Below are 21,295 nucleotides of genomic sequence, written 5' to 3' on the forward strand. Positions count from 1 at the left end.
ATCCGCTCTCTCCCAACAGTTCAAATTCATTTCGAAGAATATTTTTCTGTACCGTTAGCTTCCCTTTAGGTTTTTCGTGTAAACTAAATAAACCAAGCCTCCAAAGTTGATGACTACCTTCATTTTTCCCTTTTGCTTCCTATACATTCGGCGAGAAAACCGACAATTTTTGGACAGATATCTTTGTTTACCTTCCCTGGAATCGAAATTGTCCTTGGAGGTAAAATAAAAGCTTGCAGGTCACTGAAGACACGAAGGTAAGAGCGCGAAGGAGAGGGGTTGATCCTCTCTCAGGGTGTAGTGGGGCCTTCTACCAGAAACGGCATAGTGCATACCGTTCCCATTCGGGCTTCAGCCCTCGTCCGATCATCGTCTCGAATTTGTTCCGAAATCGTTTCGAATCGTATTTCCGAGCCGGAGAGAGGGTAGAACGACGTGGGGACGAGTCCAGTCATCGATCTTCGCCTGCGCTTCACGTACTGCAAACCTCCTGTTGCACCGTCGCAATCGTGAGTTTTACCTCTTTCTCATTTGGGATTTTGCAACTTCTCCTTCTAATGATGGGTCTCCCAGGGTAAAAAAACTACTTCTTTCACTATTATTTTTATTCCCATGTTCTTTACATTTGAACTGTTGAAGCTAACTATGTCAAACTGGACTCCAGATCTTATTTGTTGCTGGTTCATTTTATATTTATAAATCTTGATAAGAAACAAATTTCACACTAAACAATAAAATAAATAAAGCAAAGATCGCACATATCAATTTTTTAAAAATATTAATCAACACACACAGATTTAAATTACAATAGAAAGTAACTGGGCATGAAAACTTCAAATAATCCGTTTACTTTTAAAAATAATAATCTATTTATGTTTAGTGGTCTAATTGACCAAATTACTTCTTTCAATTAATTATTCTTTTTATGTAAGGTCTTGAGATGAAATGAGCCGAAGGTCGTGGGTTCGAATCCCGCTCGTGACACTAATTTTTTCATCTCAACCAAGACCTTACAAAAAGAGAATATTTAAAAATAATAACGATGGGTTTTACGCTTTACTCGATAAGAGTTACGTGGTTGATTTATCCATTATAAGGGCAACAAATTATAAATTAATTAAATAAATTTAACGTTTATTTTAAAGATAAGTATGCGTGAAAATTGCATGGAAGCGTCAGAAGGTAATGTACATTATGAAATTTCAAAAATCGGTTCAACAGCTACAATAAGAAATATAACAATAAAATATCATCGGCTGAGAAATCCCCACGTAGGATTTAAACTAATCCGATTTACAGAGTAAAATGTAAAAAACGTTTTTGAAAATTCGTGAATGGTTTCACAATCCAGGGGGGGGGGTCTGTACTAATGTAGTAGCGAGTATAAGCGGACCAGGGCGTTCATGGATCATCCCATTCTCGACCAATGTACGTGTTTATTGCTTGTAAGATGGGTGGATTATTTGAGAATGTTTTTATTTTTTATCCTTATGTGAACTTAATTATATGTAATTTTGGGTCTGTTTACAAAAAAATTAATTCTTCAACGAATTGAGCAAGTGGAATATATATTAAAGAAATACATCTGCTACAATTTCCTGAAATCAAAATATAAAAAGGCATCACAATATGATCGAATAATTAAATCGTGGGGGGCTAATGATTAAAAATATTATCTTTAACCCTGCATTAACTCTAATATTTATTATTGTCCCGACATGAGATAAGCGAAATATCACTTCTTATCTAAGTCACAAACACTTTGTAAGCGTATTTGTTATTGTTGTTCAATTCATATTGAGAAATAGGCGAATGAATGGAACAATTTGTTGAGGTGTAGAAGCACCGATGACAAAACTGGTCGGTCCGAATAAATATTTGGACGATAATAAAAGTTTATTTACGATGTGCATTGGTATTTGTGACACGGTCGTTCCAAAAGCATGACGAATGTTGGTCGTTTTATTTCAAATCTAATAATTTCAGCCAGATAGTGCCAGTTTAAACAATATAGTTCTATCTACTTATATAGTGTTCCACTCTGATGGATATTCTATGTAAAAACCAAATAGTTACATTGAGTGTAATGGACAGATGGCGGATATTTGGTTTAATGACTAGCTAGGCAGACATTTTATATAATGAACAACCGGGTTGGCATTAGAGATAATGGACCTAAAGGGTAGGCACCATACACAGTGACCATTTTTTAAGACATTATGTATAATGACTAAAATAATTAGCTGTATGGTATAATGAACAACAGGGTAGATTTTTTGTTTAACGATTAGATAGGTATATATTTGGTGTAATGAACAATCAAGTTGGCATATATATTTGGTGTAATGAACAATCAAGTTGGCATATATTTGGTGTAATGAACAATCAAGTTGGCATATATTTGGTGTAATGAACAATCAAATTGGCATATATTTCGTGTAATGAACATCAAGTTGGCATATATTTCGTGTAATGAACAATCAAGTTGGCATATATTTCGTGTAATGAACAATCAAGTTGGCATATATTTCGTGTAATGAACAATCAAGTCGACAAATATTCGGTTAAAACACTCAAGTTGGCATATATTTGGTGTAATGAATAATCAAGCTGGCATATATTTGGTGTAATGCACAATCAAGTCGACTATATTTGGTCTAAAACCATCAAGTTGGCGTATATTTGGTGTAATGAATAATCAAGCTGGCATATATTTGGTGTAATGCACAATCAAGTCGACATATATTTGGTGTAAAACAATCAAGTTGGCATATATTTGATGTAATGAACAATCAAGTTGACGTTAAACGGATAGCACCATACATGTTGGCCAACCTGGTGGACATTATGTTTAATGATTAAACAGTTAGACATATTTGGTCGAAATTTTCTATAATGAACCACCAGGTTTACATTAAACATAATGATCCAAATACTGAGTGACCCTCTTGGTGTACATTATGTACGTATAATGAATAAATATTTAGATTTTAAATATTTTGTATAATGCAAAATCGGGCGGATGTTTAATGACTAGCTAGGCCGACATTTTGTATAATGAGCAACCGGGTGTGCTTTATTAATAATCCATTATATTTCGTGGTCCGATTGACCAAATAACTTTTTTCAATCAATTAATATTTTTATGTAAGGTATTGGTTGAAATGAAAAAGTTAGTATCTCGAGCGGGATGCGAATGTCAAACGGAAAGGCCCTGTACACAGTGGCATTCTGTATAATCATTAGTTTGGCATTATGTTTAATGTTCAATTGAGGGGGCATCATACATATTGCTATTCTGTATAATCGTTAGTTTGACATTATGTTTAATGTTCAATTGAGGGGGCATCATACATATTGACATTCTGTATAAACATTAGTTTGACATTATGTTTGCTGTTCAAGTGAGTGGACATCATACATATTGCCATTTTGTATAATCACTCGTTTGACATTATGGATAATTTTGTGTGGTGATTATTGACCGTTAGTCGTTGATTATTCGGGAATCGTGAGATGCGGTCTGGTGTGACGTAGGTTTTAGAAAAACATTTTCTTTGTCGTGCCGACGTTTCGATCTTTATTGAGATCATCTTCAGGGCTCAAAGAGTTTGTTTTCTGCGTAATTGTGCCATTCTTGCGTGTCATGTTGAGGGTGCCATTATGGATAATGGATTGTTTACGAAGTGAGATTTATTTTTGAGATCTGCGGGGTGTGTACTTTGGCCTTACCATTTTGATCTGCGTATCCTCACTGTTTTGGACAGACCGAAACAACAAATCTACGTTGCACGTTGCGACTATACTTTGTGGACATTCTGTATAATGCGTAGAAGTAGGGAGAATTATTTTACAATGACAAACCAGTATATTTTTAATAACGACTAGTCTGGAATGCGTTTTGCGTAATAACAACCGGGTAAACAGTATACGCAATTTTAATTAACTGTAATTTTTATCAAAAAGTATACTTAATTAAAATAATTAATAAGGTCAATTGTGACTACTAAATACACACATGGATTATACGTAATGATCAATCGGTTAGACTTTACTCTTAAATAATGACTGATGAAAGTTGAAAGTTTTACAATGGCCAAATTTCCTTTGTTTGTGTCACTAGGCTAGTCATTATGTACATCGTCAATTTATCTTAAAGTTTTATTTGGTTCCTATATTGAAAGGGAAATGTTTCCTTTTGAAATGAAAGGTTTTTTGTTTTATTACAACACAAAAACCACAATTTTGACATTAAATCTTACAACACCCAAGGCAGAATGTTCGCAATAGAAATATCAAGGTTAGAAAAGACTTCATTGAAATAAGTTATCGTTTTGTTCCGCTCTAAAAAACTAATTTATCATTTGCCATGTTTTAACTTGGAATGAAATGAAAATAAAGTAGAGCATAAGTTTAGGATTCAATTTTTATAACTATTGTGGTCTTCAGATGTCATGGTTGACAAACAACCATAGAAAAATTGTAAACATTATGTTTATGCAGGCTAACTATGAAATTTTCTTCTGACAATAAAGTAAGATTTAAATTCTCTGTATTATCCTGTTAAACATTTTACAAGAAATATTTCTGTTTGTAGGAATTGTATTCTCTCTTGAATCGTTCTGAAGATTATCCATTTTATAATTTAAAAAAGGAAACAAATCGTGTCGTTTTTGTAGGATTATCATCTGGGACAAACGAAAAACTGGGTTTACGTTGTGAAAGGAGAAAAATGAAAAGGAAAAAAGGCGAACTTAATTAGATTTCAACCCAGAGGTTTTTTGAACGGCAATTCCCCTAGTTAAAACAATGATTGCGGTTTCGTCGAAAAATGAAAATAGGGAAATCATATTGCACAAAGCTTCTCATAGCTTTCTAACACTAAAAGTCGTTCCCACGAAACCCCTTTCCCTACTTTTCATTACACCTTCTCACTTTGCCTTTTCGAAAACGGGGTTCTCTAAAGAGAAACTGTGCCATTCTATTAGTATTGGACACTGCAAGTCTTTTAAAAGAGGACTTAATTATTAGACAAATCTATGCTATGTCATATACCATTTTGTGATTGCTTGAAAGATATTTCTGATATATATATATATATACAGGGTGAATTGCTACTCGTGCTACAAACTTCTCCAGTAGATTCTTCACCCTAAAATGAACAAAAAAGTTCATATTGTCCATGGTCCGATTCTCAACCATTTCAGAGTAATTTCGCTTTTTATCGATTTTGAAAGATATCACGTCCTGGCGTCGGAAAATCGTGATATCTTTTAATCTAAACATTTCTCTTAAAATCTATAAGCACCGTTGAAATCCCCGTTAATTTTTAGAGAGAATCAAAATCATAATTCCATTGAAATTTTTTAATTTAATTTAATGCCCATTTAGTATGTAATGCTTAAGAAGTTTACAAACAGCTAGAAGGTCAAGGAAGAAAGACCCAAACGTTTTGCCACCTTCATCTTCTTATTGAAAAATTAACGGGGATTTCAACGGTGCTTATAGATTTTAAGAGAAATGTTTAGATTAAAAGATATCACGATTTTCCGACGCCAGGACGTGATATCTTTCAAAATCGATAAAAAGCGAAATTACTCTGAAATGGTTGAGAATCGGACCATGGTCAATATGAACTTTTTTGTTCATTTTAGGGTCAAGAATCTACTGGTGAAGTTTGTAGCACGAGTAGCAAGTCACTCTCAAACATTAGCAATCCTTGAACCACCATTTTTTCTCTTTTTGTCATCAACATCTTGGTCTCACAACCACTAAATAAGAAAATGACGAGTGCGTTGGAAGCGTTATTAAATCAGGTAGTTTTCCTCAAATTTGCTGCCTTCTGAGACTAAAATTAGAAACTCTGGATTACTTTATACACTTTCCGATTTACACAATTTTCCACTCTTTTTGTAGTTCTGGCTGAAATAAAACACAAAAAATTAGCCCAAACATTTTGCCACCGTCATCTTCTTATTGAAAAATTAACGGGAATTTCAACGGTGCTATTAGATTTTCAGAGAAATGTTTAGATTAAAAGATATCACGATTTTCCGACGCCAGGACGTGATATCTTTCAAAATCGATAAAAAGCGAAATTACTCTGAAATGGTTGAGAATCGGACCATGGACAATATGAACTTTTTTGTTCATTTTAGGGTGAAGAATCTACTGGAGAAGTTTGTAGCACGAGTAGCAATTCACCCTGTATATATGTGATATTACTTTTTCATTTATGTGTATATGTTTGACATTCTGCCTAACTTGGTTGAAGTAGAGAGGATTGATCCACCGGAAAAACCTTGCACATAATGACCTACATGGTGGATATTTTGTTTATCTACTAGACATTTTGTCCAATTGGACAAACGAGTGGACTTTATACATAACGAGAATCTAATCCGATTACATGACATTTGAAGAATGGCAAAAAGAGGGAAAATTCGAAAGGTTGTGGGTTGAGATGGGGAGTTGATGTCCGAGTGGATCGAAGTCACGATAGCTCAAGTGGTAGAGCAGCGGCGTATCTAGCCGAAGGTCGTGGGTTCGAATCCCGCTCTTGAAACCGGCTTTTTTATTTCAACCAATACCTTACATAAAGATTAATTAATTAATGGGTTTGAATATATATTAAAGAATAAAGCCTAGTAGTAGTAGTTTATATTTATTTTAATTATGTAGTTTGGTCGTTTTATCCCGGTCCGCCTTTCCTCGCTGGTTTGTTTTGACACTGATGATCTTCTAATGACACACTATGAGGCTCATTGTTTCAAAATGGCGATATCTTTTTCAGTGACTGGTCCGTGTTATTTTGTTGTCTTTGTTCTTTAATATATATTCAAACCCATTATATTTCGTGGCCTGATTGATCAAATAACTTCTTTCAATTAATTAACCTTTATGTAAGGCATTGGTTGAATGAAAAAGCTAGTGTCACGAGCGGGATTCGAACCCACGACCTTCGGCCCAATACGCCCTCCTTTTTGCCAGGTTCTCAGGGAAAATTCGAAATGAAGGTTGAGATGGGGAGTTGGTATCCGAGTGGATGGAAGTCACGATAGCTCAAGTGGTAGAGCAGCGGCGTATTTAGCCGAAGGTCGTGGGTTCGAATCCCGCTCGTGACACTAGCTTTTTCATTTCAACAATTACCTAACATTAAGATTAGTTAATTGAAAGAAGTTATTTGGTCAATCGGACCACGAAATATAATGGATTACAATGATTACAAATATTTATTAAAAAACGAGGGTGGCCACTTTTTTTCCACTCAGTGTAGATCCAACCAAACTGGCGGAATCACTGTGGAAAACGAAGTAAAAACTCAATTCTAGAGAGAGAGAGAGTGAGAAAGAGAGAGTGTGAGAGAGAGAGAGAGAGTGAGAGAGAGAGAGAAAGAGAGCGTGAGGGAGAGGCAACGAAAACAGACGGACAAAGGAGATGCGGCGAACCCTTCTGCAAAAAAATTTCAAACTGCCTTAAAAAAAGTAGCAATTGCCGAATGGATCAAGTAATTAAAATCATAGTTTAAAAGGTAAGACATAAGAGTTTAAAACATAGTTAAAAATGTAACAATCTGGTGCTGCAACACTCACAGGCAAAGATTTCGTCAAAAAATGTCTCCAGAACTTAGAACAGAGGCCAAAACTGGACAACACTAAACATCATGCAGGTCCTTTAACTGGATTATTCAATTCAATACTTAAAATAGAATTATGAAATTATTTGGAGGGCAGGAGGTTCTGCCAAGAAGAACAAGAAAACCACAGTACATATATGCGACTGGGAAGGCCTGACAAAGAAAAATTTTGTACTCACGGGCATAGAAAAGCTTAATCTAATAAAAATAACGGAAGAGCCTGTTGCTATGGAAGTTTAAAAAAACTGGCTAAAGCTAAATTAAGGTCGTGAGTTCGAGTCCCGCTCGTGACTCTAGTTTTTCATTCCAACCAAGACTTTACACACAAAGAATAATTAATTGAAGTAATTTGGTCAACCAAACCACTAAACATATTGGATTTATACATAACTATCAACCTGAAAGTCTGGGTGGACATTATACATAAAGATCTAGCGGAATGATTTTATACATGATGACCAACATGGTGGATATTTTGTTTAATTACTAGACATTCCAATTGGACAAACGAGGTCGAAGTAGTGAGAATCGATCCACCGGAAAGGCATTATACATGATGACAAACAGAGTAGATATTTTGTTTAATTACTAGTCAATTTGTACAATTGGACAAAACGGGTCACTATACATAACTATCAACTAGTATAAAACACAAAAAGAATAATTAATTGAAATAATTAATATTGTCAATTAGACGAGTAAATATAAATGGATTATTATACATAACGATCTAACGGAAAGACTTCATACATGATTACCTTGGTGGAAATTTTGTTTAATTATTAGACATTTTGTCCAACAAACAAACAGGTGAACATTATACTTAACTCAATTAATTAATCTTTATGTAAGGTATTGGTTGAAATGAAAAAGTTCGTGTCCCGAACGGGATTCGAACCCACGATCTTCGGCTAAATACGCCGCTGCTCTAACCACTTGAGCTATCGTGACCAAGTGGTTAGAACAGCGGCGTATTGAGCCGAAGGTCGTGGGTTCGAATCCCGCTTGTGTCACTAACTTTTTCATTTCAACCAATACCTCACATAAAGATTAATTAATTGAAAGAAGTTATTTGGTCAATCGGACCACGAAATATAACAGATTATATTTAACTATCAACCGGATTATAAATTATGACCAGCTGAGTGGTCGTTTTGAGTAATCACTAACCAGTTACAGTTAGTTCTAAAATATGAATTTAGAAGCGAACTTAAAATATATTTGCAAAAGCTAATCTCAAGGATTATTCATAAACTTTTCTCCAGTTGGCTGGATTCCAAAGACATGACTCGGACATGAAACAGATCACGGGACTTTGCGATAGCCTTATCAATTATCTCGTTTGTTATTACGTACAATTTTACAGGCTTTCAGATTTATTAGTTTCATGATAAGAGGCATGTACAAAAAAAAAGAAAAAATAATCAATTCGTTTTGGCAAGCTTGATTAGAGCAGATAATTAAAAATTGAACTAGCATTTTGAAACAGCTTCGTCGTGACAAGGTAAAAGGGAACGCTACAGTTCGATCCGCTTAATTTTATCTTCGAAAGGCTTTTATTTTTTCAGTTTTTATTACAGATTTTCACACTTACTTGCTATTTATCAAGCACTTATGATTTACACCAATTCACTTATCTACTTGAATAGGCAATATTTTTTGAAATTGAGTGTTTTAAAACCTATTTCCTGACCTATTTACTGCAAATGTTGCGAAAGATCTGTCAGAGGTCAAAAGATAATGGACGTTTTTTTCTTGAAAACGTGCTGTATAAGTTAGAGATTTGAACAACGTTGATTACACTGATCAACCTTGTGTCCTATTTTCACTGTTAAGTCTTAAGTCAAACGCGTTTGGCTTCAAGCCACCTACTAAGTTATTTTACACGTTGCTGAATAATTTCTGCAGCCTCTTCTGAACACCTTCAACGTTTCAATTCGTTTCAAATGGGATTTTTTCTCTCTCTGGTGAAATGGGTCAAGCATGATCAAGGGGCTTTGTTAGGGTAAATTTAGAACGTGAAGATCTATTTTAAAAAAGTTCGTTTAATAGACGGTTGGTAGAATGAACTAATCTAAGAACGACGTCAATAGAGCGATGGTCATTCAAGAGTAGTAGTTAACCCCCAGGACCTTTTAATGCAGGCACTCCGGCGGCTCTGGAAAGGCCGGCGACTCCTTTTCAAATTATTTATTAACCGAGTCCTCCGGATAGATCGGACATTCTGTGAGGCCTAATTGGCCGGATGGATTAACCGACCGTTCCGGCTGTCCGTAGAGAGTCTAATTATGGGAAAATGTTATTTAACGGGCGCCGGCCTAGGCAAATACAACAGATAAGCGATAAGAAGCGATGTGTAGATAAAAAGGACACGTGTGGGAGGATCCTCGGACGAACCCCGGCTCGGGAAGATCGTCACATCCGGTCAAGGCACGTAAATCCGTGAAGTTTTGTATTCTCGGGTTTATCCGTTCTTAAAGAAATCTGGGGAATAAACGGATAGCCCGGCGCCGATCTAGGGGGATGTTGACGTTGTTTAAAGTGATGTTTACCTCGTCTTCCTCGTCCGTTAATCGACCTATGTTTATTGACAAAACCTCTTGATGTTGGGCGTTTAGTGAAGATATTCTGATACGGTTTGCACTTAATTGAGTAAAACTTCGGAATTTCACTCATGCCCTAATTAAACCATAAGGCAGGAATTTACGCATCTCCCGATAAACGAGATATTTTATTAATTGTGTCTCTTTACAAACATACAAAATGATGAGAGAATGGCGAAACGTGTCCGACAGAGTAAAATAACGAGAATATCCGGACCAGTTTGATTTACCAATTAGTCATTTCATCACCTCACAGACCTCAAGAAAGAATCTCACAATTCGCCTTTTTATTTTTATGGTTCTATTGTACATTTTATTAGTACTCAAGCCACAAGTACGACGAACGTTCTGCTTTCGCCTTTCCCGTCATTACCAAATTATTTCCGAAGGTCGTGGGTACGAATCTCGCGCGTGACACTAATTTTTCTTCTCAACCGTCTTTGCATAAAAATTGGCAATTAATAAATACTAAACTATAACTAATTAAATAATTAACACGTTAATTCATCGATCCATTGGAACAAACGAACATGCCCATTTAATGAGACATCTCTGCCATCTCTTTTAACTACATGTTTCAAATCTGGCCAGAATTCATTTTCATTTTTTGTTCATACAATTAAAATTATATTTACTAGAGAAATCAATTTTCTAACTTTTTACTCAACCACCGGCACTTGCACTGGCAGTAGCGCCCAGAATAATATTATCACGCCGTCGTCTACAAATGTTTTCCTCACAGATTAGGGCAAAATAAATTACCAAGCTTATTTATTAAACATTGAAAACTATCGATTTCGAATGAGGACTTAAATAAAAATAATTCCTTCTTAAAAAATACAAGATTAGCCATTTGTGTGAAATATGTTGGAATAATGTAATTACATTCCCTCTAATCATTGTCACACCTCCTCTTTACCTTTATATACAAGAATCTTTGTATAAATGATGGAAGGAGAATTGAAATAATTTGCTCGTCACGAAGAAGAGTAGATTGAAGCATTCGGTTTTTTATTTTTCGGCTATTCGTCCGCAAGTGTGCCATTTGGTTCTCACCATTGTGTAACCATGTCGTGGGAGTCGACTTAAACGTAAAAAGTCCGAAACTCTGAATAGAACGATGATTCAATTCATTTGCTTCATAGTGACAAATTTCCATGACTATTTACACAAACATTCGCCACAACCAACCATTCACAAGACAATTCTGCAAGAGTTGTCAAGCGTAGAAATAATTTAGCGGAAAGAGCCGCGAAAATTTTTATATTGTGTATAAATTCTTTAGAATTTGTCTAAAGCGAGTTGAAACATTATTGAATTTTTATTATGGGCAATTCTACGCCTTGGGCCCACCGTATGCATCTCGTACCGCAACAACAGCCCACGGAAAGGCATCAACGGATGCGTTATGTCGGCCAGGTGGGAATCGGCAGGTGTGACAGCCCAGCATCTGTTCTGACCAGTTGCCAAAGGCTAAGACTTCTTTTGTGAATAGACTCGTGCCCTCCTTAGGATTAGAAAAGCCCAAATAAGGGGTGGACCGGCTACGTCCGGTCAGGCCGACCCTCGACTGGAGCCCAACGCTAAGACGTCTGGATGTATCGGTTTACCCCAAAACGTTGGTTATCGCTAATTTCTCATTTTTACTTTAATCCAAGTACTTAATAAACTTGACTGTTGCATTATTTTATTAGGAAAGCTCGACAATTTTATGCTATTTTAATCAATAATTGAGTAACGTTTTGCTGAGGTCTGCGAAGTTCGTCAATATGTAGCTTGTTCGTCTCCGATCAAACCGTCCCTTCTTGTTTCAGTGGTTGAATTTCTTCTCGGTTATGTTGTACACCTCAAAACACTTCAAGGTGTGTTGATGTCTCCTCTGCTTCTTTGCAGAATCTGCTCGTGCCAATCTTCTTCAGATGCCCATTCAGTCTGCGGTGTCCTGTCAAGAATTCTATCAGGATTCAAAGTATTTTCCTGCTTACCTTGTCGTATTCTGTTGGTTCTTTCCTTCCAATTTTTGCTAGAATGTTCATCGTTTATGTCCAATGGAGTGAATTCCATTGTTTCCCCATTTTCTTTTTGTCTGAGATACTCATTGATAGTGTGAATGTCTATGCACTGCATGACTGTTGCACTATTCTATGAGGAAAGCTTGACAATTTTAAGCTATTTTAGTCAATAATTGAGAAATGTTTTGCTGAGGTTTGCGAAGTTCGTCAAAACTGTAGCTTGTTCGCCTCCGATCAAACTGACCCTCCTTGGTTTCAGTAGTTGAATTTCTTCAACGGTTATGTTGTACAACCCAAAACACATCCTCCTGCGGGGTAACGTAGCCCAGTTTATCAGTAGGTGTCTCCTCTGCTTCTTCGCAGAATGTGCCTTTGGGTTGTACGTTGGGACCAGTTGTCTTCAGATGCCCATTGTCTGCAGTGTCCTGACTAGAATCCTATCAGGATTCGAAGCGTTTTCCTGCTTCCCTTGTGGTATTCTGTTGGTTCTTTCCTTCCAATATTTGCTAAAATGTTCATTGTTTATGTCCAGTGGAAAGAATTCCATTGTTTCATTTTCTTTTTGTCTGAGATAATCATTGGTAGTGTGAATGTCTATGCCACAGAAGAGCTCAGGACATATCGACCGTATAACCTGTGAATTACATTATTTTCTGTACTACATATTTTGACCAGAGATAGGCAGAACAGGACTGGAGACGATCGAACATAGTTATAACGAAAAAATTTATCCATTTGTGTCAATAATGGCTGTATTAAGGAACGTTTCTATCAGTTTGTTGGGTTGTAACAAAAAATAGATATTTTTCAGAGCTGATTTGCTGTTAATAGATTTTAGGCAAAAATGTCCTCACTGTACGAGGGACTTTGTTTATAGAGGGAAGGAATTCGATATCCCGTCTTCCGGCCAGTCACGACGTCCAACATGAGAAACGGTAGGGTGCCAAATTTCAGGGCCCTATTTATCTGAAAGGTCGGAAACGTGACTGGGAGGAAATCGGTGGGTCAATACGGGCACCGATCAACAAAAGGCCTACCTGATGTTGCGGAGGAAAAAGGAGAGACGCACTCCGACCGACAAATCGGCCCTCAATCTGGCAGGAAGTCGAGTACAACCGACCCGGCGCGGCAGATGCCGTATCCGCTTATGTGCTATTTAGCGACCACCCTTGTTAATTATTTCAGGGCTCTCTTCCTCTCTTTCTATTTCACTCTCTCTCCCCGTTTACCACCGGAGGAAGAGTAATGGGCCCTTCGGAAAAAAGACGGTACTCCTGTAAAAGCCTAGGAGTCATTTGTCAAGTTTCCGGTTAAAATTAGGTTCGTTATCAACGGGTAATGCCTTCCTAAGTGATCTAGGCAACTTTACGGTTAACAAGGACCGAAGAAAATAAAAATAAAAATAATTAATCTTAAAGTTTTATAGACAAGTGTTAGTTATTTGTCAAAACTTAAATATTTCTTTAACTGTTCCAACATTTATTAATTTATCATAGCTGCAAATGATGCCCATACAATTAAGACTCCTTTGACAAGCCAAAACAGCAAGGATAGGCGAACCAGGATGAACGAAAACGACCAAACTGTAAATAAAACCATTTTTAGTCCTGATTCTTTTCTTTAACACAAAAGTAATAAGTAAAGTAATTCCTGTCTTATGTCCAATTACCCTTGGGTGTTGTGGACGAGGGGTCAAACCACTTTGCATACATTTATCATACTATTTTCAATTTAAAAAACCATGGGCTACACTGGAAATCGAACTCAGGACAGTTAGTATGGAAAAGTCGAAGTCGGACACCCTAGCCACTCAGTTTAATGTCCAATTACCCTTGGGTGTTGTAGACGAGGGGTCAGACCACTTTGCATACATTTATCATACTATTTTCAATTAAAAAAACCATGGGTTACACTGGGAATCGAACTCAGGACAGTTAGTATGGAAAAGTCGAAGTCGGACACCCTAGCCACTCGGCCATGGTGGTCTTCTTATCGTTTTAATGTCCGTCATAAATAAACGCACTAACGAAAATGGCAAAATGCGGAAAAGACCAAACAGCGAGGATAGGCGGGCCAAGATGATCGGAAACGGCCAAGGTAGAGGGTCATCATCCCGCAAACCTCAAGAAGAAATGTAAACATTTATAAAAGTTCTGCAGCTCTAATAGGCCTTGTCCAAAAACAGAACAATTAAACAATTTAAAAAATCTCACGATTAAACCAAATGTCCACAGGTTGGTCATTAGATTTTCTTCCCGTTTGATCGATATGTCTAATAAACCTGTATTATAAAAAAGATTATACAAAATGTCAAACAAACAAGGCTTTAAGGTTTGTACAGAATGTTAACCAGGCAGGTTGCCCACTGGATTGATCGTTATGTATAATTAATTAATCTATATTTAAGGTTTGGTTAGATAAAAAGTCAGTGTCACAAGCGGGATTCGAACCCACGACCTTCGGATAAATACGCCGCTGCTCTACCACTTGAGCTATCGTGACTTCGATCCACTCGGACACCAACCTCCCATCTCAACCTCACCTTTTGAATTTTCCCTCCTTTTTCCCATTTTTCAAATTTCGTGTAATCTATTTGATTCTCGGCGACAAAGGAAATGGCCACGGCGAGCTTTAGTGAAGATATACTTCATTTAACTTATTAAATTCACTACTTTTCGTGTTCCGCTTGACCAAATAACATCTTGGTTAGGGAGTGCGCGTCTCAAATGGTAGAACAGCGGCGTATTTAGCGGAACGTCGTGGGTTCGAATCCCGCTTGTGACACTGCCTTTTTTATCTCAACCAATACCTTAAACACTGATTAATTAATTGAAAGATGGTATTTGGTCAAACGGACCACGAAAACTAGTGAAGTTATGTATAATGCCTTCCAAGTTGATGTATCATATGATGTGACGTCAAGTTGAAATCTCACAAGTTATTTATGCCCAGTCAAACTCATTCTTGAATGGTGGAATAGATTGGCAGTACAAAACAGATTTTTGTTTAAAAAGTACAGCAAGTCAGTGCAGACAGACCTTCAGTTATAATTGAAATTATGAATGACAAAAAGAATAGTAAGAACAAATTATTAAGTTTTATTTTATTCATACAAGTAGAAAAAGGAACCCCACCTAAGATACATTTTTATCGTAAGTTTTCTTGACTTAAGGTCAATAGCCTAAATTTCCTTAAGCCTACGTTAAAATAATCCAGACGTTATACGACAAGGTGAACAAAGACTACATTGAACTGTCGAAAGAAATTAAAAATAGAAAAAACACTAATAAACCACTGATGTACCAAAGATCCAAAAGACTCAATTTCTCCTGACCCAACACCAACCCAGATGAAGTAGCCGAGCACTTGCTTATTAATATTTCATTTCCTACTGTTTGGGTCTTGAACAAAAATAAAATGTCAACAGATAAATTAAACATCTTCGATGAGAAACCTTGACCGAAATTAAATACAAGTCATAATGGTGTATTGGTCTGAATATAAAACTTTACGACCTATGACTGATCCCCACCATATGATTAAATATGTCAATAATTGGAGTTTGAAAGCATAATATTTCGTCGATGGGTATCTTACATGATTTCAAGGAAATGCAACATCCATTTTGAATCTATAATAGTTTCTATGCAGTAAACGCTTCTTTCTCACTCACTTTCTCTTTTCTCTATCAAATTCACATTTTTTCGCTTTTCTTTCTCTTTTGTGCCTCACTTTCTCGCGTTCTCATGATCTCTTTTTAATCTTCTCACTAAATCTCTCTTCACCACCCACTCTTTCTCCATGTAACTATCTTGTTCTCAAACTGTCGAATAATTTCCTTTTCTCAAATACTTTCTTTATTTCAATAATTTCTTGGTTACCTACCAAAACTATCTCCCTCTCTTACTCTCTCTCTCTCTCTCTCTCTCTCTCTCTCTCTCTCTCTCTTTCTCTCTCTCTCTCTCTATCTCTCTATCTCTCTGTATATCTTNTAATCGATATCTCTATTTCTCTTTCTTTTCAATTCTATCTTTCTTTTCTCTTTATTTCTCCCATCATTTCTTAAGTTCTCGTTTTTTCTTACTCTCTCACACATTTATTATTTTAACAAAAAGAATACGTGTAAATACAAAAAACACAAAATGAACAACAACAATTATTACGTCTACTCGCTTCGTAATTGTTGGATGAAGTTGTCCCATTATCTAAGAATCGAAAAACAGGATGTCCCACCCTGTTAATAACACGCCTTCCAAGTATATCTGTGCTCGCGAGACGAAAGTAAACAAACGGTCCCCCCTCTCGGGCGTAAATAACAAAGACGCATGCTAAGAAACATATGCCCATTTCCACCATCACCATCATGTGGCACCGGTGCACTTCCGCTTCCGCACCAACTTCTTTCTGGAGGGAGCGAGGGAGAAAGAGATAGAAACATCTGCCACAGACGATCTATTGTTTTATTTTATTCAAAACAGACTATTCAATCGACCTATTCCCGATTATAATTTTCGGCTGATGTTTTTATTTAAAATAATGAACTTATGGGTTTTTCTTCATAATCTTGTCGTGTCTGACCTTATCGTTTAAATTCATTAGATTTAGTGGTCCGATTGACCAAATAACATCTCTCAATTAATTAATCTTTATGTAAGTATTGGTTGAGATGAAAAAGTCAGTGTTACGAGCGGGATTCGAACCCACGACCTTCGGCTAAATACGCCGCTGCTCTACCACTTGAGCTATCGTGACTTCTTATCGTTTAAGTTTCTGTAAAAAGAAATTTAACATATCAGCTTTCCTACATAGATTAAAGAGTTCTTTTTAAATTTCGTTTTTATCACAGAATGAAGTATGATTGTATGAACAGACTTTATTGTGAAAAATTGCTTACAATAAATCGATAAAATATGAGATTTCTTGTCGGGGTTCTTCTAGGCGATGAAATCGGACGTTTTGATACCATGGTCCGTTTATCCTCGCTGGTTTGGTCCGTCTGACGTGTTTGGCATCTTTCATTGTATGGTTTATAAACTTAAAAGGACACTGCTTACAAAATGACAGACTAATCACTGAATATGGCTAAGTGCGGAAGCGTGTCTGACGCCGTTATCCTTCAGTGGTTAATGGTACTGTTATTTTGAAAGCTGTGTCTTTTTTTATAAGTTTGTACGCACATATTAACTACAAGTTTCCAAACGCGTCAGACGGGCCAAACCAGCGAGGATAGGCAGATCGTAATGACCGAACTATTTGTTTATCACAGCCTAGTCATTTCAGATCAACCTGGTCCGTTTATCCTCGCTCGTTTGCCCGTCTGACGTTTGGACATTGTTGTAGTATGTATGTGCGTAGAATCTTATAACAAAAAGTCACTGCTTTCGAAATAACAATACGAGTAGCCACTGAAGATGGCTAAATGCTCAGACCAAACCGCGAGTATAGGCCTAGACTAAATAGACGTTACAAACGTTTTCACTATTGCTCGACGGGCGATTCAAACTTCCACTTAATTACAAAAGAATAATATACACCATGGTTCGGAAACAAACGGACTTACGGTATCGAACTCTGGGGGGTCAACCAAGCATTCCAACTCTTAACCCATCCAAAGATTCCGATCGAAAGTCATAATAAAAATTATTAACGCTCTTTATTAAGTATCCAACCTCACCGTGCATCAAGATCTTAATATTCCATTTGGTCCAGAAGTTACGAAAACCTATTATTAAAAATTCCATCAATCCCTTTCCACAGATCCCATTGCCTTGGTACGTCAACTCAGTTCCACTATCATGGTTTAGCAGTTCGATATTTTCAGATCATCCTGGTCGCTTATCCTTGACACGCACGTTCGGCTTCTTTACCTACAAGCCTATCTGAACAAACTTGTTTAAAAAAAATTGCACGTTGACAAAATAAGTCAAATACCAGCCGCTGAAGAAGGCGAATCGTTTCTGATAAGGATATGTGTACCAGGATGATCTGAAACGACAACATTGCAAATAATTGGAATTTTTTAATACAATTGTACATGTTGTGAAAGTTGCCAAGCCAATTTGATACAGCTTTCGAAATAGTACAATTTAAAGGTCTTCAACTAGTATTACAGCTTTGAATCGTTCGTGCGCTATTATAACCCGTTGTTCTTTTAATTGCTCTAATTACCCACATATTCCGTTATTGGGACGCCCATGTTACAAAAAAATTGAGTTAATTCGAATTAAGGAATTCAAGTACTTTCGCCGAAATTTCAAGGATAGAATAAGAATTCTACGTCTGATCAGTTCTCCTATTTTTTATGTAAGTATGTAACTAAATAAATATGAAATACAGTTAAAAAAGTAATTAAAAATTCATTACTAAACATAACACTTCTTTATATGATAAAATGTGTATGTACTATCTAATTTAAGCGATTTTTATTAATAAACGTAGCCGATGTGATAATGTAAGGGTTAAACCCTTAGCATTTGCCTGTTCTTCCTTTTACAAATGAAACATTCGGTTATTTCTGTTCTTATTCTATCCAAATGTTGGATTTTGGTTGTTTTTTTAAAAGTGTAAATTTTCGAAAATGGGATTTCTCCATCGAGAAAGAACGGCAACATCTGCTATTGATTTATTTCGTTTGATTCGATCCTGCTGGGCAGGACTTCCCACGGAGATCTATCTGCAATTTTTCACGGGTTTCTTAGCGGTCCTTGCAGTTCACCGGGCTGTAATCATCGCGACGTCTTATCCAGACAGGAAAAGACAGTTTTTTTTTTCGAAAGCGTATAAAAACCAATGGATCTTTTGGTATTTTCTCGTGTTTTTTAGGTTTAATAAATTGGGGTGTTAGAACGCTTAAATTGCTTCAGACCCTAGCTATTGTGTAATTAGCCCTCCTGTATTCGGTAAAAAGGGAAGCTGTTTGAGGAGGCTGTAGCCGACCACAATGGCCAGGAAGTATTTTGTGCACTGCAGGAAGCCCATGGGACATTTCAAATAATGGACAGGATACCAATTCATGCATAATCCTGTGTTTGAAACAGGAGGGGGGAGTTTAATTAGCAGTCCCCATTGGGACCAGTTCTATTATTATTATAAATTGTGCAACTTTTGTCTATTTATTATTAAAATTATTTTTTGTTTTTTCAGTGACACTATGCAGACCGAGCTTCTCTCGAGCCCAAATTATTACAACCATTGGATTTCCACCGGGGCAAATGAACCAAATATTCCACAAGGTATTTATAGCAAATAGATTTTTAAATTTTTGCTTAAATTTCCCAGTATACTATAGATAAAATTAAATAAATCAATCAGCAACCATTTAAACTTTGTAGTTACCAACCTTAGTATGACTATAAATTTTTACACTATCCTTTTTTAATTGACCAAGTTTGTAACTTTAGTAGACTCAAGTATCAATTATTGAATGTATATAATTTATAAGAATTTTTTATATATAATTTTAATGATTATTCGGAGATCGTGAGATGTGGTCTGGTGTGATGTAGGTTTTAGAAAAACATTTTCTTTATCGTGCCAACGTTTCGATCCTTTTTGAGATCATCTTCAGGGCCTGTGATTTACAAACATTGTTTAAATTCAACAAATACATGTAGGATGTGGAAAAAAAATGAAGTTATTCAATGCAAAAAAAGTTTTTTATATTCAAATAATCACTGACTAATGGCCACTAAACACCACACATATAATTTTAATAAGAATTTCCTCACTTGGTTAGGCTAGGTAATTAATATTTAAAGTGTTAGGTAGGTAGGAAATTGATATGACATGAGTTACATACTTTTTTACATTAAAATTATGGAGAATCATATCCAATATGGCCAACTGCATGGAAATAGAATGGATGGGTCTGAAGTCAAATTGGCAATGCACAATATAATTTCAATTTAAAAATTGCCTAATTCTTTGCAGTACTAATTTCTCTGCAATTTTTGAGAGGGTACTAAGCAGTGATATTGGGCGATAGTTATCAGGCAGGGTGTGGTCTTTATTAGGTTTAGGAATAGGGATGACTTTTGTTATTTTCCTGGAAGATGGGAAAAGAGCGTTTTAGCTTGTGATTGATTAGTATGGTGAGATAAATGAACGCTTTTCTAGGGAGATTTTTGACAATGGTGGGTGTTAGTTATTTTTTTGTTTTTTACTATTAATTTTATCTCTTTAGGTGTAGTTAGTGTACTGTCAGAGTATTCCTGTTGAGCGAGAAGAAAGTTTTTTGGTAACTTTGATTTTTTTTTAGTACTGCTGAGACAATTTACACAAGTACACAAAAAGTTAAAATCTAATGAGAATAGCTAATTGGTTGGTAACTTTCAAACCAAGTTTCATGTTTGGTTTTAACTCAACCAAAGAAACTAAATAGAAAAGTTGGTCTTCATACACAATAATTATTAAGATTAGTAATAAAATTTATATTTAACATTATAAGTTTTACAATATCTGTGCAATAGTTTTTAACACAGTTTCATCAGATGGTAAACTGAACTTTTAAAATATTTTCTAGATCCGCGATACTGGACGAGACACGATGTTGTTACCTGGTTGCAGTACATGGCTGAAATGCACCATCTTCCGAATGTCGCGACTGATCGGTTCATCATGAATGGTAAGGCCCTCTGCCTCATGACGGTTTCGATGTTTCTCGACAGAGTTCCGCTTGGGGGGAAACTCCTTTACAAAGACTTCCAGTTACGACTCGCACGGGCCATGTATTCGAATGAGTCTTATCCTAACTGTTGAGAGAATTGCAGAAACCTTCATTAAGCTTTGGGACTTTTCAGCTTTGTACATACTTTTTCATTTCAAGGCATTCTACCAAAGGAAAAATGAAAAATCTCTCAGCTAAATTTTAAATGCAAAACTTGTTGAAATCATTTAAAAACTGCACTAGTCATTTAAGTATTGTTGATACTTTAGTTATGAATTAAAAATAAGGATGTTCCTAATTAAAAATTATCATTATAAACATTTGATTAATAATTAATTTTTTAATGTTTGTGTGTGTGTGAATTATCTATAAATAAGCC

At 36.1% G+C, this 21,295-nt stretch overlaps 1 protein-coding gene across 2 annotated transcripts; it reads left to right on the plus strand.

Moving 5' to 3' along the window:
- Positions 1–322: 322 nt before the first annotated feature.
- Positions 323–21,280, plus strand: LOC106661849 (ets DNA-binding protein pokkuri). 2 transcript variants are annotated; one of them, XM_014385559.2, is made up of 3 exons: positions 323–574; positions 19,395–19,483; positions 20,773–21,280. In XM_014385559.2, exons 1-3 carry the CDS (start codon positions 558–560, stop codon positions 21,006–21,008), a joined length of 342 nt encoding a protein of 113 aa, XP_014241045.1. In that variant the 5' UTR covers positions 323–557; the 3' UTR covers positions 21,009–21,280. The 2 variants fall into 2 exon arrangements, 1 of the variants encoding a protein (XP_014241045.1); XR_002909993.1 differs by having other exon boundaries at positions 325–509; positions 20,773–21,115.
- Positions 21,281–21,295: the final 15 nt, after the last annotated feature.

This window comes from Cimex lectularius, unplaced genomic scaffold (assembly GCF_000648675.2).
Source record: "Cimex lectularius strain Harlan isolate CLEC.00 unplaced genomic scaffold, Clec_2.1 scaffold34, whole genome shotgun sequence".
Lineage (NCBI taxonomy): Eukaryota > Metazoa > Arthropoda > Insecta > Hemiptera > Cimicidae > Cimex > Cimex lectularius.